The 16,340-nt window shown below is 41.1% G+C and overlaps 1 protein-coding gene across 1 annotated transcript; it reads left to right on the top strand.

Moving 5' to 3' along the window:
- The first annotated feature begins 936 nt into the window (after positions 1-936).
- On the top strand, positions 937-6,829 carry mbip (MAP3K12 binding inhibitory protein 1). The gene is made up of 9 exons (XM_031846977.1): positions 937-1,076; positions 1,748-1,864; positions 2,093-2,302; positions 2,871-2,967; positions 3,321-3,386; positions 3,860-4,018; positions 4,229-4,326; positions 6,385-6,423; positions 6,509-6,829. The coding sequence occupies exons 1-9, from the start codon at positions 957-959 to the stop codon at positions 6,614-6,616; spliced, it is 1,014 nt and encodes a 337-aa protein (XP_031702837.1). The 5' UTR covers positions 937-956; the 3' UTR covers positions 6,617-6,829.
- Positions 6,830-16,340: the final 9,511 nt, after the last annotated feature.

Here is a 16,340-nt window from a genome sequence, read left to right as displayed (position 1 = left end):
TATTCTGCTGAAGCCTCTCCCAATAATTTATTTTTATTTCTATTTTTTAAGACCAAGCAAATCTAATTTATTAATGTCGGTCAATTCATACGTGGGAGAGTATACTTGCATTTAATTCAGTAAAAGCTAAATTTAAAACCGTGAATGAAATAAAATATGATAAACAAATTCAGAGGCAATACACATGTAAAAATGAAAAAAGAGACAGAAACTAAAGGAAAAAAGGAACTAAAAACAAATAAAAGTGATAAACATGACTTTGATAATAGGAATTTAAGCTTAAGGTGGTCAGAAATAAGACACAACTTTGATTCTCTGGTGATTTGTTCCATGTGGTGCTATATCAATAGTACTAATCTAATCTATTGTAATATATGTTACAGCAACACCTGTGCATTAAGGAATACTTTTATGTTTGATCTTTAATTACATTTTGCTGTTAATATTTCAAGTGTGAAGTATTTTAACACTTCAACTTCTCCCTAAGGATATTCTGTCTGCAGGCTTGCATCAATATCTTTCTATTTATATTACAACATTAAATAACTATAAAATATTTTACACTAAATGTAGTTTGTACAGTAAAAAATAAAAATATTAAAAGTGAGCATTCCTATTAACAATTGTAAAGAAACATTTGCAGATAAAGCTAATTATAGAAACAGAAATAATAAATAAACAAAGATTAAAAGATTAAGACCCACGCAGAAGAGAGACAAATATAATGTAATGAATTACTATTAAACCGCATTATATGAAACTAAATATAAAGTAATAAGTGGTATAATCTATTCAATTCTGAACAACTGCCCACACATCAGCGGTTGTGTTAGTGCACGCATGCGTGTGAGCGCGCGCGCGTGCAGCCTCTCCTGCGCTCACGCGGTCTCACTCCAACCAATCAGCGGGCAGTATTGTGCAGCCGGTACAAGAGCTTCTCCGGCCGTAGGACTGCAATGGCGGAGACAATGAAGCTGAGTAGAAACCACGCTCCTCCTAATGAATCCAGAAAATTGTCTAGCTACAGGGACTGCATGTGTGCGATATTGACGCTGTTGTCAGACTTCGGGAAAGAGGTTGGTTGACATTGTTTGAGCCCGAAGTAGCACCGAGAGACGTTTCTTTCCGTTCGTGTAGTTAAGGAGCTAGCTACATGCTAATGTTTTTAGCATCCCAGCACTACTTAGGTGATGAACAGTCATTTTGAGCGACTGCTCATAGCGGGTATTAAGACATAGATGAGGGCACCAATTTAAGAAAGATCACTTCAACTCTATTGTCATTGTCACATACATAGCTCTTCCCTTCTCATCCCTGCAACCCGTATTCAACATTCATGAGCTATATAAATAATGTTCACGTGGTTTGTACATCTGGTGGAATTAATCAGTACATATGTGATTTATATTCCAGTTCTTTCCCTTTTAATCAAGAATAACAATAGGAACACAGCAAATATGTTTTTTTCAAATTGTTTTGTCTTACTAAACAGTCCACAACCCAAATGTATTAAATTTAAAATGACATAGCAGAAATAACATACAACTTAATACTGCACATTGAAAAAGCTGGTACCAGTATTTAACCCTAATTCTAATGGATTAACAAAATAGCTGCTGGTTTATTATCAGCTCGACTAATCAACTAAGTAACCTATAATTATGTTAAACACTGAATCTGCTTTACACTAATGTCTAGGGCAGTGTAGCCTTAATTTGTGTGTTTTTTTTTTTTTTTTTAAATCAAGCTCAAATTAAATGACGCTGCTCTGAGAGTAGAAGTCAGCATCGATGCTGTGGATCTACCGTCATCTCCAGATGCTCAAGTGTACAACTGTTTGCAGGAGCATGTCACTCAATTACAGGTAAAGTGGCCACATTTTGTAAAATTGCATGATTTCCCCGTGGTAACACTAAAAGGTTTTGCTGAATTACTTTTGAATTGATGACCAATACATCATTATTTATGAAGGCACAAGTCTTTTTTTTTTTTTTTTTTAATGTATCATACCATGTAATGCTTGTTAGTAGGGTATTTAATTTAATTTTGTGCTTTGATGCAATATTTCTTTCTGCCCCAACTGTTAAAATAGGCCGTATCAGAAAGCTTAAAGACACTGGTGGAGGCGCACCGAGATACATTATCTGCAAAAGACAACACATCGGTTGACGCTGTCACCTCATCGTCACCCAAAGAGCAGTCGACTGCGCCGTCTGAGCACCGTCCTCCAAGCCCAGAGGATGCAGAGAGCAAGACGGTGGCGGATGATGTCATGGTTCAGATCAGAGCCAGGAAGTCAGAAGTTAGTCTCCGTCAGCAGATCTGTCAGCTGTTCTGGCAGTGACATGTTTAGTGCCCTCTCTTAGTCTCTGTCAAGCAAATGAATAATCATAAGTAATTGCTTGACGTGCCGCAGTGAAGCAAATATTTGATGGAGATCTGATAAGCCGAATTCAGCAGAGAATAAGGGGTCCTTCAGTGCTGTGGTTGGGTAGAGCAGACCACATTGCTGGAGGGCTTTGAGAGAGGGCCAGGTCCTTGATGGATTATGAAGTGGATGCTCATTACTCTGAGATTGCATGTGGATGAAGGACAAGAGGCCCCATTCTGTTGTGCATTTATTTTGGTAGCCAAGCAAACAGTATTCATATTCCATCATGTGATGATGGCAAGCGGTTCAACTTTTTAGGCTACCTGGAGTAATTCCCCACTACATTTCTTATTCCATGTAATGCAAATTACCGTTTGCCCCGGATCATTACACTTACCGAGGCAAAAAAAAAAAACCTCATTGCATTCTTGACACCTATCAATAGCTCATCCATCCTTTGCGTCTCATTATCTGTGTTGTCTCTCCTTTGTAACCCTAGATTGAGCGAAGAATATCTGCATTTATGGAACGCAAGCAAATGGAGATCAATGAAAACAATGTACGCGAATTTTGCAACGTGATCGACTGCAATCAGGGTGAGAATTGGAAAGAGGTGGTGTGGGGGGGGGGGGGGGCCTGCACACAGATTGCCAATGTTTGGGAGAGAGCTGATTTCCACAAGCGAGAGGTCAGGCTGAACCGCTCCAAGAGTGGGGCTGAAGTAGCTAACGCACTCAGCCTTAAAACACAACCAGCTAAGTCCAGAAAAACATGAGACAGAGATTTATTTTTTTAAATTCAAAGCCTGTTTGAGACACCGGTTATAGGAATCAGGACACACTAATGGTAATACAAATGTAAGCAATGTATATAAAATGTTTATCACTTTTGTTTACATTTTTATTGACATTCTGAAAAATATTTTTTGATTACTTTTTCTCTTCTGTAGAAAACAGCTGTGCCAGAACAGAGGCCGTTTTCACTCCATATCCAGGTTTTAAAAGCCACGTGAAAGGTAAACAAAAATACATTCACCACAAATGTCAATGTGACAGTTCCTAGCAGCTTTATTTTTACAAACTGTCACCATAACTGTAACCATAATTTCACACATTGTTTTGAAATAGTCATAGGTCCATAATCCTTAAAATCTTGTAAAAAACAAAAAAAAAGGGACTTGACAAATAATAAGAAATGTTTATTATTTTTGGTTTGATACATATAATTAAGTTTATATGTACAGTACCTTACATGTATTATGACAAAATGTGTTTTTGAGTCCGCTTGATGCAAGAACTCATCAAACATATTTAATATTTAAAGCACCAACAGATTTATCAAAAATAATCTAAACTGCTAACAAATGTCAAGGATTTTGTGAGAGCCCTTTGTACATCTGCATGCTTTGCACATGGCCACCGCACTGTTAACTCGTCTCTGGTTAATATTATTAATTCTGTTCATGTGTTGTGTTCCTTGACCGGCTAGTTACACGGGTTGTAAACACTTACGGGCCCCAGACACGTAGTGGGGGAGGCCAAGGAGAGGCTGGGGAGCAGCTGAGGTTGCCGATGGCAAGAGACTGTGGAAATGCAGCCATAGAAGAACGACTTCACAACATCGAGACTCACCTGAAACTCCCAACAGGTCAGAGAAGGACAAACACGCACTGTGTCTCACTGTATGTTATGTTTTAAGTGTCACACATTACAGATACTCTTTAAAGTTGTTGTTTTTGACCCTACCTCTCTTTTACACGTCGACATCCCTTACTTGTATTCCTCTACTACACTTGTTGATTTTGCCATGTGAAATGATCAATATTCAAACCCTTTTCAACAAGTGTTTATTCTTTAGCTGGCCCAGTCCCATTGAGTGTCTACCAGAGACTGAAGAAGCTGGAGGATCGTATCTTGGAGTTAGAGGGACTCTCACCAGAGTACTTTCAGTCCACGGTGAGTCTTGGCTTTGAAATGGACACAGGAAAGGCACTTGATAATTATTAGTCAGCGTTCATACGAAGGCCTTTTGTGCTAGTGGGCTATTTATGATTTTCTGTTTGACTTGTTTAGCACATATAATCAAGTTACTGGAAGTCATAGGTATACTCTTCTTCTACATACATTGGAACTCTGATTATTTTGGCAGCCAGACTTTTAACAGTCAATAGACCTCTTACATTACATTGATGGCAGACACATGCTCAATGAACGTGTGTGTGTGTGTGTGTGTGTAAAACGTGGTCAGATTAAATCACTCCACAGTGCATTGACTAGATAGTTAATTGATTCCTGCTTTTTGAAGTTTCAGAGGTATATTTTCCCAGTCCGTTACACATTCATAGGGATTTAACATAACTTATTATCTTTAATATCTTGTGTATTGCAGAACTACCTGTACTGCCATACAGCGGTCATATTCTTGAGTTCTACACAATATGTAGAATGCTCTGATTTTGAAGAAAATGAAATAACTCCATATCAACTTTGTGATGTTATGGTTGCCCATTGGTGCTTTCACTAAATATTTACACAATGAGTTTCTTGATAAAATATCATCGGTATTGTGGATACAGTAACTAAGTGGGAAAAGACACATAATTCAACAGCTACAACAGACTGGTGAGTTCAGAAAAGTGAAGTGCAGCCTTTAAAACCAGGAAGAGACAAAATTAATGGTTAAAACAAATCAACAAGGTACCTGTAAGTTTGTTCAAGTCCCTCTTGTTTCTGTTACTTTGAGAGAACCACAGAATTTAGCATTCAGAATTCATCCATTTCACACGCCGTCAGTCACTTTGGCATTTAATGTGTAGGATGCCTAAATTAGCATGTAGAATATTGGTTTGCTGTAGGCAAAATCATTTCAAAATGAAATCTACTTACTGAGAGGAGTTTGTCGCTGATGCTAATGGAGTTTCCTCGTATATGCCCCGATACTTCAACACGTTTCCCTCCTCGAGTTACACTTAAAGCTGATTTGAATCAAAAATGCAACGCTCGTGGTTAGATTTACCCGAACTTTTAGGTCACTGCAGAAAGCTCACTCGAGAAATGACTTCTTTTTACTACACCGTGGTTTTTAGGAAAGCACAGACTCAAAACATGGCAGAAAGTAATACAGCAGACTTCATATACAACCCGACAGACTTCAGCAGAGAAAAGCAGACTCTTAATTTCCTATCTTGACGATGTCTGTCCAGCGTGTGTTTAGTTATGTGAGTAAGTGTGCTTTAAGATGCTGCATGTCTCTTCACACTGGTGTCTCTCAGCACAGCATGCTGCTTCTGTGAGGATGCTGCTCTCCATCTGCTTTTGACTCACTGCATGCTTGTGTGAGCAGAGCAAGAGATGTCGAGTGTCTTTGAATAAACTGATGGAGTCTTTTATATTCGGAGTACCACTTTTTTTTTTTGGCAATTTCTGAAAATACTGTAGTTTGATGTTTGCTGAAGAGCTGTACACAGTTTGCCCAATATTTCAGGATCAACAATTTAACACTGAACAGTTAAGGAAGCTCCTCGACACTTTTTGCAACAAATTAAAAAAACAATTTCACAAGCTTTTAAAGTTGAAAGTAAAACCACATTTCTTAGAGCAGGTCTTGTATCCGAGGCATCCCCTGTTCAACTCTGACAGAAGACATTTGTAAGATGATGTACCCATGTTAGTTCAATTCCCATGTTATACATCTCCAGCTATTGTCAAAATATCCAAAACAAGCAGATTAACATTAAAAATAACCTCACAATTTAATGAATACATATTGTATACGTTGTCTGCTGTTCACCTCTTTGTATTTCATTAAGTGGATATTAGGAAATTCCAAACCCACATTGTTTTTTTTAAAAACGTCTTTCCATTGCATTGTGTCTCCGTCTCCTTTCAGTCCTTGAGGCAAAGTAAGAACGGGAACAGACCAGTACCTCAGTACGCTTCTCAAAGCTCGAGACAGTTTAGACATTTTACTAATTTAAAAGGTCTAACGTGTACTTGTGTTTTTGTTTTTTGTAGGGTCACCTCCACAAACGACAAAAGACATCCCCTGCTCAGGTTAGTAGCTGCTTTGTTTCCTTTCACTGAACATTGTAAGTCGAGGCTAATCGATTGATCAGTTTTTACTCACTTTGTCCTACAGGCCCGCAGTCTTACTGAGCTGGATGAGAAGATCAGTGCAGTGAAAGCAGCACTACTGAAGAGGGTGAATGAATTCGGGCCGGGATATGGAACAGAGTGTCTGCTGTAAAAACACTCCAAACACACTGTATATTAATGCATTGTTGGTTTCTTTTTGTGTTCCTGACTTCTTCATTAGTACCGTTCTCACAGTATGCAATCAAAAACAAACATTTAATATGAGCTTCATTTCATGGGCAAAACAATGTATTACTCAAAGTAGCTTTGTAGTTAACTGAGATGTATGTGTTACTTTAAATAAAGATGTTTTTTAATGGGAAAACTGGACCTGTAACTTAATCATGAGCCTAAAGCTACTATAAGGAACTTTCATTTTGTGTTGAGTTTGGCGCTCCCTGTGAACAAAAGTGACTGATTCCAAGAACCAGATTCCCTTTGGAAAACCTCATTTTACTGCACTTTACCACAAAAGTCCTAGTACGTCATTAAAAGGTTATCGTATAGTTTACAACAAAAAGTCAAAGTATAGTATCGTATGAATAAATCACGTTGGAAAATGTCATAAAGGTCATTGAATGGCATGTTGAAAAAACGTAAAAAGGTCAGAGTATAGCATCTACAGCTAACGTGGCCAAGGCCAGAGAGATGGTGGTCAACTTCAGGAGGAAGACGACGGCTCCACAAAGAGTTCTGGGAGAGGACGTGGACATGGTGGAGGAGTACAAGTGCCTCGGTGTCTCATCAACAGCAGACCCAACTGGAAGACCAACATCAACGCTGTGTACAAGAAGTCGACTCTTTTTCTTCAGGAAACTTTGATCCTTCAATGTGTGCAGCAAGATGTTGGAGATGTTCTACCAGTCTGTTGTGGCCAGTGATTGCACTGTACTTCGCCGTAGTCTGCTGGGGGAGCAGCACTGGAGACACCAACAGACTTAACAAACTGGTTAAGAAGGCCGGCTCATTGGCTACAAACTGGACACTCTGGAAGAGGTGGTGGAGAGGAGGACACTGAAGAAACTTATCCATATTGGATAACCCGGACCACCCTCTCCACCACCTACTGCAGGGACAGAGGAGCACTGATCCAGCTCCGCTGTCACGAGGACAGATACAGGAGATCATAGTATAGCATGTCGAAAAAAGTCATAATATAGCATATTAAAAAAAACTAAAAAAAGTCATAGTACAGTTTGTCATAAGAACTCATAGTATAGTACAAACAGGTCTAGTGTGTGACATCTTGTAGAAGACTGCTGGTTGCATGGCAATTAGTGGCACCTCACGAATGTCACAGTAATTATGTTCCGTCATCAATGCTAGAGCTGTTAGCTAAAGTTAGCAATTTCAATGTACAACTCTGCCATTTAATGTGGAAGTGAGATGGAAAACATATGAAGCTGTATGTGCACACTGGCAACTTAAATTGAGTAATCGAAACCCTGATCTAGTCATTCATATATTCGGAGAAAATAGGTCTACAAGTAATGATTCTTTTTTTTAAATTAATATACCAGTTTCTTTGAAAGCCCATGGTGACGTTTGACCAACTGTCCATAAAATACTTACATTTAGAAAAACTGTCCGTGAATTATTTGCTTAAATTAGAACTTCAACAATTGATGAATTATAAATAGTTGCGGATTCATTTTCTGACAATTGTTTAATTTCTAAGAGATGATACAGTAATCTGAACTTCACATTAAAATGAAGTAAACAAATCGGATATAAAAAGCATTTAACATTTTCATCTTTGATCTCTCATGCTGGTAGGGTGTGTGTGTGTGTGTGTGTGTGCGCGCGTTCATGTACAGTACGTGTGTTTGTAATTGAGATGAATCTGAGAGCACCTGATTTATCTTCCTGACTGCTGTGTGACGATAATGGTTGTCATTATAACAAATGACCTGATTACTGCAACTCTGTTTGGAAAACATATTGGAGACCCAACAAACCAGCATTAAATGGGACGCTGCTGCGTTTGACGCTGTGACATGTTGATGAAAGGTTTTCGCATAAAGCTTCTACTGAGCAAGCTGAGGTAACACTCGTGATGTTTCTCTTTTGACTTTCTGTGAGTGAACCAGGGCTCCGCTCTGTACATGGAGTCATCAGAGCAATAGGTCTTAAGCACAAACCTGTGAAAGTGCAGGCTGATGACATGACGACCGTGAGCTGGATCATGGCCACGGTGTTTTATGGTTAACCCTAAACATTAACTTATTGTCACAAATGTCTTTCATAATAAAAAAAAATGTTGACATGAATATGATTTTAGATGACAACATGCAGGTTGTTGAGAAATTATAATGATCTGCTGATGTAATTATCACAACATAATTGTTGCCTGTACCTAAACTAAAAATAGTTTGAGAAACTGTGAGCAAGAAGAAATGAACTGAACTTAAAGATTCTGACTGTTAACGGAGCCAGAACATTTCATTTGACATCAAATCATTTGTCATTTGAACACCACAACTTAATAAACCGTTAACTGCAGAACTCACTCTGACGAAAATCATAAAAAAGGAAATATTAAAGTAAAGTAGCTATAGCAGTAGTAACAGCAAACTTTAGTACAATACTTGAATACATGTACTTGCTTACCACAGCTGTCTGTTTGAGCCAAGTTTAAAAGAGAGGAAAGTCGCAACTTCCTCAATGCCATAAACATATAAACTGATTTCAAATAAAAGTTTAAAGGTTCTTCAACAAAAAAGACATATATATATATATATATATATATATATATATATATAAAAATGATGTTTTCTAAGTTATTCTGCAACAGGTGTGACAAACAGAAACGGGGAAAAAGCAACTTTCTCACATCTTTGGAAATTACTGTAACTCCCCTTCCTTTTCTTTGCAGTTGCTCTTTGTGTGTCACGTCAAGATTTATTTCAGCGTTGATTGATGGAGTGACCTGAATACAATAGAAGACCTTGCATTGTGCTTTTTTTTCGGAAGATATTTCATTCTTAACACGGAAATGGGATTTTTTTTTCACCCCTTCTTTCAGGTGTACTTTGCTTGTTCAGCTCTGTCTCTTGCTCATAGACTGGAACCTTCTGGGCAACAAGGGGCCACAATGTGCTGAGAAGGGGAGCACTTGAGCTGCAGCGATGTGGATGGACGTTGAGGGGGGCTGCTCATTGTTCCCCGGGAGCTTTTGTCTCAGACACAGTCCCCTTATGAGGGTTAATGAGGACAAATTGGCCTGAGTGGAACAAATGAATTATGGAGTTGGACAAAAGGTTGTATTTTGTGGGCTGCGTTTGCTGGGATCCACCCATCATCTGCCCATTGAGCCGAGCACACTGACTAGCATCTGCTTGAAGTGGCTCACTAAATATCACATTATCTTTATCCGTGTTTTATTGCACGAGCACATCATGCATGCAGCTTCCTGCAGTGAATTTAACTCAAATATAAAGTTTAGATCACAACAATGCCGTTGGTAATCACTGAAATTACCTGGCGTATTTCCAACAGTTCATGCAAAGAAAATAATGTCAATATGTCAACATTAGTGTCAGTGGTTAGTGCTCTGAGGTTGGGTGGGAATAGTGTACCCTTTCAAATGAACAAAGAGCCACTTCCTCATTGACTCTGTGTAATTCCTGCCTGTCAATCAGTCCTCCCTCTGCCCGATTTCTTGTAATGTCCTTGGGAACCTCGGTAAAAAGACACAGAGGTGTTCCTTGTCTTCTATGGGTCCAGTTGTATTTTTTTGGTGAGGTCGATGGAGAGGATTCATATCCATTCATATCTCACAAACTCTTAATGGGCTCCAAGCCCTCGCAAAAGAAAGCTCTTTCCTGTGACTAGTCAGCTCCAGTCTTTATTCATCTGTGGCTCCGTGTCAAAAAAGACTGTTGCTCGTTTGTGCCCTGAACAATGACGAACAAGGCTAAATCTCTAGCTGGGAACAAGAGACAGAAAACAGGCTTTTCACTCTGCAGAACATTAGATTCTGACACATTTTGCCATGGCAGTTTTTTTTCCCCATCCTGAGTGCTGTGGCTCTGGTCTTTTAAAGAGACCACCTGTTGGCAACAAGCCTGTTCTTCATTACAGACAGGCCTATTATCACAGGATGAGGAGCGCCACAGGCTAACTTTTAAAAGTTAACCCTGCTGCAGTTTTCAAAACTGGCCGATTTGAAAACATAGATTACGCATTGCCGCTGGAAAAAAATCTATTACTGCGAGCAAATTTGTATCTTGTTTTTGAATACGGGCTTTTGTCGGCGTAAGAGGGAGGTACTTCATTCATGCCCTTGTCAGTTACAAATGTCACAAACAAAGGGACTCGAATGTAGGCAGCTTGAATGTTCTGTAACTACAGATTTGGAGCCAAATTCATATGCATTGTTAGGAGAAAGCCCAATTGTACTTACTGTAAAGTTGTTGATGGTGGTCTCATTTTATTTCACTCAAATATTTTTATTCTTCTTTTGAAAGCAGATTTGAGCAATTTCCAACCCCCAAAAACATTAACATAACTGCAGCATGGTAATGATTTGTGTAAAATTAAAGTAGTGTCGGGGCAATATGAAGCAATCAAGTGCATGCGTTGGCTTTGAATTGGACGTGATAAACACAGTCTGAAAGAAACAAGAGCGTTTGCTTTATTTTTTGGTCAGATTGTGTGGAGATTTTAAAAGGTAATGTTAAATTATTTATAGATTTCATAGCTCTAAAAACCCATGTTCATAGCACCAAAATTTAAAAAGAAGTTACATTTTTCATGAATAATCTTTGCCCGGGATTTGATTGTAGAAACAAACACCTGCACATCCCGCAGGGTGTTTTAGAATAGCTGGCCTCAGGACAGAGGGGAACGCTTTTATTCCCCATAAGACGGCATTAGTCCAGCAAAATACCTCTGTCATACTCATGCCAGCACTGTCGGAGTACGCCCGATGCAGTCACACTTGTTTCATGTTCACAAACACCCAGAGGGGGTTGCATGCACCTGTGACCCTCCCCCACAAAGCCAACAGAACAAGAGAGGATCCCCCTGCAGCCCACAGGCTTCAACGAGAGGCAGTCAGCTGCTCTCTGTGGCCCTGCTGCACGGTCCCCAGGCTCTCTGGAGTTAAATGTGCCTGTGATATTGCCAGGAGGGAGCAGCGGGAGTTGAATTCAGGCAATTACAATCAAGTCAGGGCATAGTTAGTGCGTGGGCCCTGGCAGCACCTGAGCTGGATGCTGATGAGACACTTAGCCCCAAACCCTCATGCATTGGCCCAAGCGCTGCGTAGAACAAGACCCCCTCCCCCACTTCCCTCTCTCCCTCTCTCTTCCCACAGCAGCAGACCCCCTACTGGACACTTCCACTTCCCTTCACCTCATTTCGGCCTCTAGAGCTCTTTCACACTCTCTCTCTCTGGCCCTCACATTGCAATACTTCTGCTTTATATAGGTGGCGTGGAGGACTGCACTCAATCACTCTTTATTCATTCACACTGTACAATAATAGAAAAATACTTCAATATTGTCCTTCAAGCACCTGTGCATAGCAGAGCTTCTAACATCATGACAAGTTCTTGAGAAATATGTGAAGAGTTATTTCTCTTAGAAAAGGTAGCCCAAAAAATAAAAAGCTACAGGTGAGTGCAGAAGTCGCTTTTGATCATTTCTGTTACACTTCACAACATGAAGAAGAAAGAACCTTTAGAGGAGTCTTCCTGTCTGTCCCCATATTTATCACACATCATACCGCCATTTCTGCATGGATACTCTTTTGCAGGTGGCCAACTATAGAACTCCGTGTTATGGCAAAAGGATGAGAGAATGGAGAGGGAGGTGCAGTTCTTGAATATCTATGACCCGAGAATATGGAGTCGGGCATCACAACAACACTCTTAGCCCCTTTTCTCAATAAGATGCTCTCAGCTCCTCAGGGGAAAGCCTCCCGGCTCCCGCCCTCTCTCAGCCACCACACTTTGCTGAAGTGTCATTAGGTTTGTAAAGGGCAGGATACCATAGAACCGATGTATGGACTCGGGATAAAACCACCATATTTTGAATGTAAAGATCTGAGTGTGGCGCCCAACACGGAGGGGCCATACTGGAAGGGGCAACTACTTGCAGTTTCTTCATCTGTAGTCTGTGCGCATGCATCTTTCATGCATCGCCTTAGTGCTCTGTTTTGTGAGATTGCTAGCTTTGCTCTTCAATCCACTTTCATTGTCTATCTGTGGCTGTGCTTGTTAGTTAGAGCTGGGCATAGTATTTGGCAGAGCTAAGGGGAAAGGTGGAACACCTCTTTCACTATTTTTGCCATAATGGTTGTCTTTTGATTTTTCTTGGGCTTTGGAGACTACCAGGGATTGTCTCTTTGAAATTATTCCATTTTGGCAGAGAAAAAGAAAATGGATTGCACTGATCCTGTTTTGTTCCTGGGGGGACGGCTGCAGTATTATCCCGGGCTGACACCGGTGGCGAAGAGGCAATCACAGTAGCCCTCGCTCTGACAAAAACACTCCATCTGCAAGGAGAGGAGGAAATCACACCACAATGATGTCTGACTCTTCTGCCTCACTCTGGCAGCTGGGCCCTGGGACCCATGAACTGCTACACAACCGCCACCACAATGGCTGTTATACAAACGCACAAACACCACACTACAAATCAGCAGCTGTAACACACAAAGGCAATGCACCTGCCATCACGCAACAACAAGAACGGGACGGATTTGTTCGAAAAGTTTCTTTGGCTGCTCAAGGCCGGTTAGAATGATCCGTTTTATCTGCTGCACGCTTGTTAGTATTAGTGTTGATAGTGTTAGAATTGTTTTATCATTAGTTTCAGTGTTTTAGACCTTGAGACAAATTCATCCACAGCTAATTTTCAAGCTTTAAACCCACGAAGCTAACTGTTTGATATCCTAATGGTATTTGTGTTTTGTCGGCAAACGTGCACACACACACACACACACACACACACACACACACACACACACACACACACACACACACACACACACACACACACACACCAGATGAAAGATAAGCAGCCGTGTAGTGCTCCCTGTTAGTATTCAGTAGTGTCACCTCTTTCCCTTCGTGTCCCATACCTGGGGATCAAACGCAACTCTTTGTGAGAGAGTCCTGACCCCCTGCTATTAGCAAACAGAGGAGAGCCCAGCTGACACCACTCTTGAGATGTGCCATGCAGACGGAGGCCTGTGATTACAGCACAATCCTGAGGAGACAACCCTCCACCTCGCTCCAGCCCCCCCACCCCCACACACACACACACACACACACACACACACACACACACACAAACCCGCCCATCCCAGCACCCACCTCTCCTCCACAACAAATTCACCTATCTCTGAAATAGATGTTAATCTCTCGCCCAACTGGCTGCCTCTGAGACCTTGTTGACACACGCACAGCCATGACCGAGCCATGAATAATCAATAGGGCGCTATTTTCGTGAACATATTATTCCACAGAACAGGTCATTTCTTGTGACTATTACTGCGGCAGATTAAAATGCAAGATTGAACTTTCAAATTGGTGTGTGTGTGTGTGTGTGTTCATGTGTATGTATGGGGGAGCTCTCTCTAGAATACAGTGCAGCACTGAGGGATATAGGTCCGTCTAGTGCCTTCATAGCGCCGCATGAAAACCAATGAAGTTAAAGCAAGAGAGGGGATTAATTTGTTGTGAGAGAGGCAGAGGCTCAAGTGGGTCTTCCAACAGCAAATTAGCAAACCCTCAGTCCAAAAACCCTCATACATACTAGAGAATAGTAATGCACAAACACACGCAACATGCATGTGCACACAGTATGTTCCAGCCAGGTCGTCGACTAAAAAAAAAAGGAGAAGACACTTTTTTTGTCTCTTACTGAAATATCTTTCCTTTCTCACTCTCTGTCCCTCGCTGACACACACATGCACATGCACGCACTCGTGCGCGCACACACACACACACACACACAAGAAGAAAACTTCAATTTTATCTGCAGGGGCAGAAATCAATCTCACATCTCTTTAGTTAATCCGCAATGGCTCTCTACAGACCCTGACACTAATAAGGTATTGAGCAGGTGAGGCCAGGGGCTGAGGAGGAGAACAGAGGGAGAGGAGAGGCCTGCAGTCTGGGGCCCGACTGCCGGCTGGCACTGTTCCAGTGCAATTATGGGGCTTGTGTATGGGAGAGAAGGGCGCAGGAAAGAAGCAGCCGGGATAGAAGGGAGAGAGAGAGGCATAGAGAAAGAGCGAGAAAGAGGGGGTGGGGGGGGGAAAAATTGATCCCATCTGTGGTATGATGGTTAATTAAAGCAGCTCTTGAGCAGCCCAAGGATGAGAGGCTTGGCTGGGCTCCTGGAGGCACAGCTCTGATTACTCACACAGAATGGATGGTTTCTTAGCAATGAAAGGAGGAGGCCAAGAGCTGCCTGGTGGGGTGCACAGACGACATCAAGGAGGAGAGACATGTGCATGCTGCACACTTACGCATGTGCACGCACACACGTGCAAATGGACTCGCATACAGACGCGCACTTGCATGCATACATATACGTATGTAACACACGTATATACTTCGCGAGCCTGCAGACACGAGGGCAAACATCATCAAATTAAATCAAAATAATTGCATCAGGAAACTAATCAGATATAATGCGAGTCCACTAAATGTGAATTTCAACAACAAGATGAGCTCAAGAGGTTAATGACAAAACAACCAAAGTTCATCTAATTGTAGCTTATGATGCAGATTTATACTGAGAATCTATAGTTCTACAGTTTCACAGTAAGAAAATACTAGATACTATTATTATTATTGTTTCCTAATACACTTGTCGCCATCATATACCTGAATAAAAAGACACTGATTCTGCCTCCAATTTCTCCAGTCATCAAAGTTGAATTTAGATAGCCCCAAAGCCCATTACACCCTCCTCATTGACATTCATGGCTCTCTCATACTCAAAGGGCATGGGTGACAACACTAGCACTTTGGTATGACCCCACCCCCTTATGGTGAGATTTGGTATTGCATAACATGGCCAGGCAAAATAAAACTAGTTGTTTTCTGCATTTCTGCACAGTACATACATGAACATATACTATGACTTGGTACATTATTACTATTATTATGCTTTATTACTCGATCATAGGTATTGATCGATTATGTGGAAATGACATAAAGCTCGTCTTTGTCTTGACATTGAAAGCTGTAACAACGATCACTGAGATGTGAAACAACAGTTCTTGAGAGATGATATGGAGATGGAACAGGAAGACAGCCCATCCTCCTATCTTTATAAAGTCAAAGATATAATCATACTCTCAGAGTTAGAGAGGGGTTATAATAAACCTCCAAATCTGAGGTGTATGAATTATGTATATGGTGATGATTTGATGGCTGCAAAATAGAAAAGAGGGTGTAAGCGACTGATTGAGGTGCGCCACGTGGTGCGTCGTTCGCTGCCATGTCTCCTGGTACAGACATCTGAGGTCAGGGCCCCGTGCTAATTGGTGTCGGGCAGAACGCTTGTGAGCTAAATGAGAAAATTACACGTTCTGGGAGGAATCAGCTGCGGTTGTTGGGGTGCCTTTTTACGGTGCGGCTGCAATCGTATCTGTGTGGCGGAGACAGCCGTCTGGCTCTGTGTTTGTTGGGGGGGGGGGGGGGGGGGGGGGGGGGGGGGGGAAGGAGGAGAGTTAGAAGGTAAACTTTTAAGGTGCGGGAGCTACAGTTCACAGCACCACCCATTAGATATACAGTACATATCTGCCTAAGCATTTGCGGCTAAAGTGAGGAAAGCTTTGATAGTATATATGTATATAAATAAGATTAATCA

Source organism: Anarrhichthys ocellatus, unplaced genomic scaffold (genome assembly GCF_004355925.1).
Source record: "Anarrhichthys ocellatus isolate YVR2014 unplaced genomic scaffold, GSC_Weel_1.0 scaffold7, whole genome shotgun sequence".
NCBI lineage: Eukaryota > Metazoa > Chordata > Actinopteri > Perciformes > Anarhichadidae > Anarrhichthys > Anarrhichthys ocellatus.
This window is presented reverse-complemented; position numbering and strand designations above follow the sequence as displayed.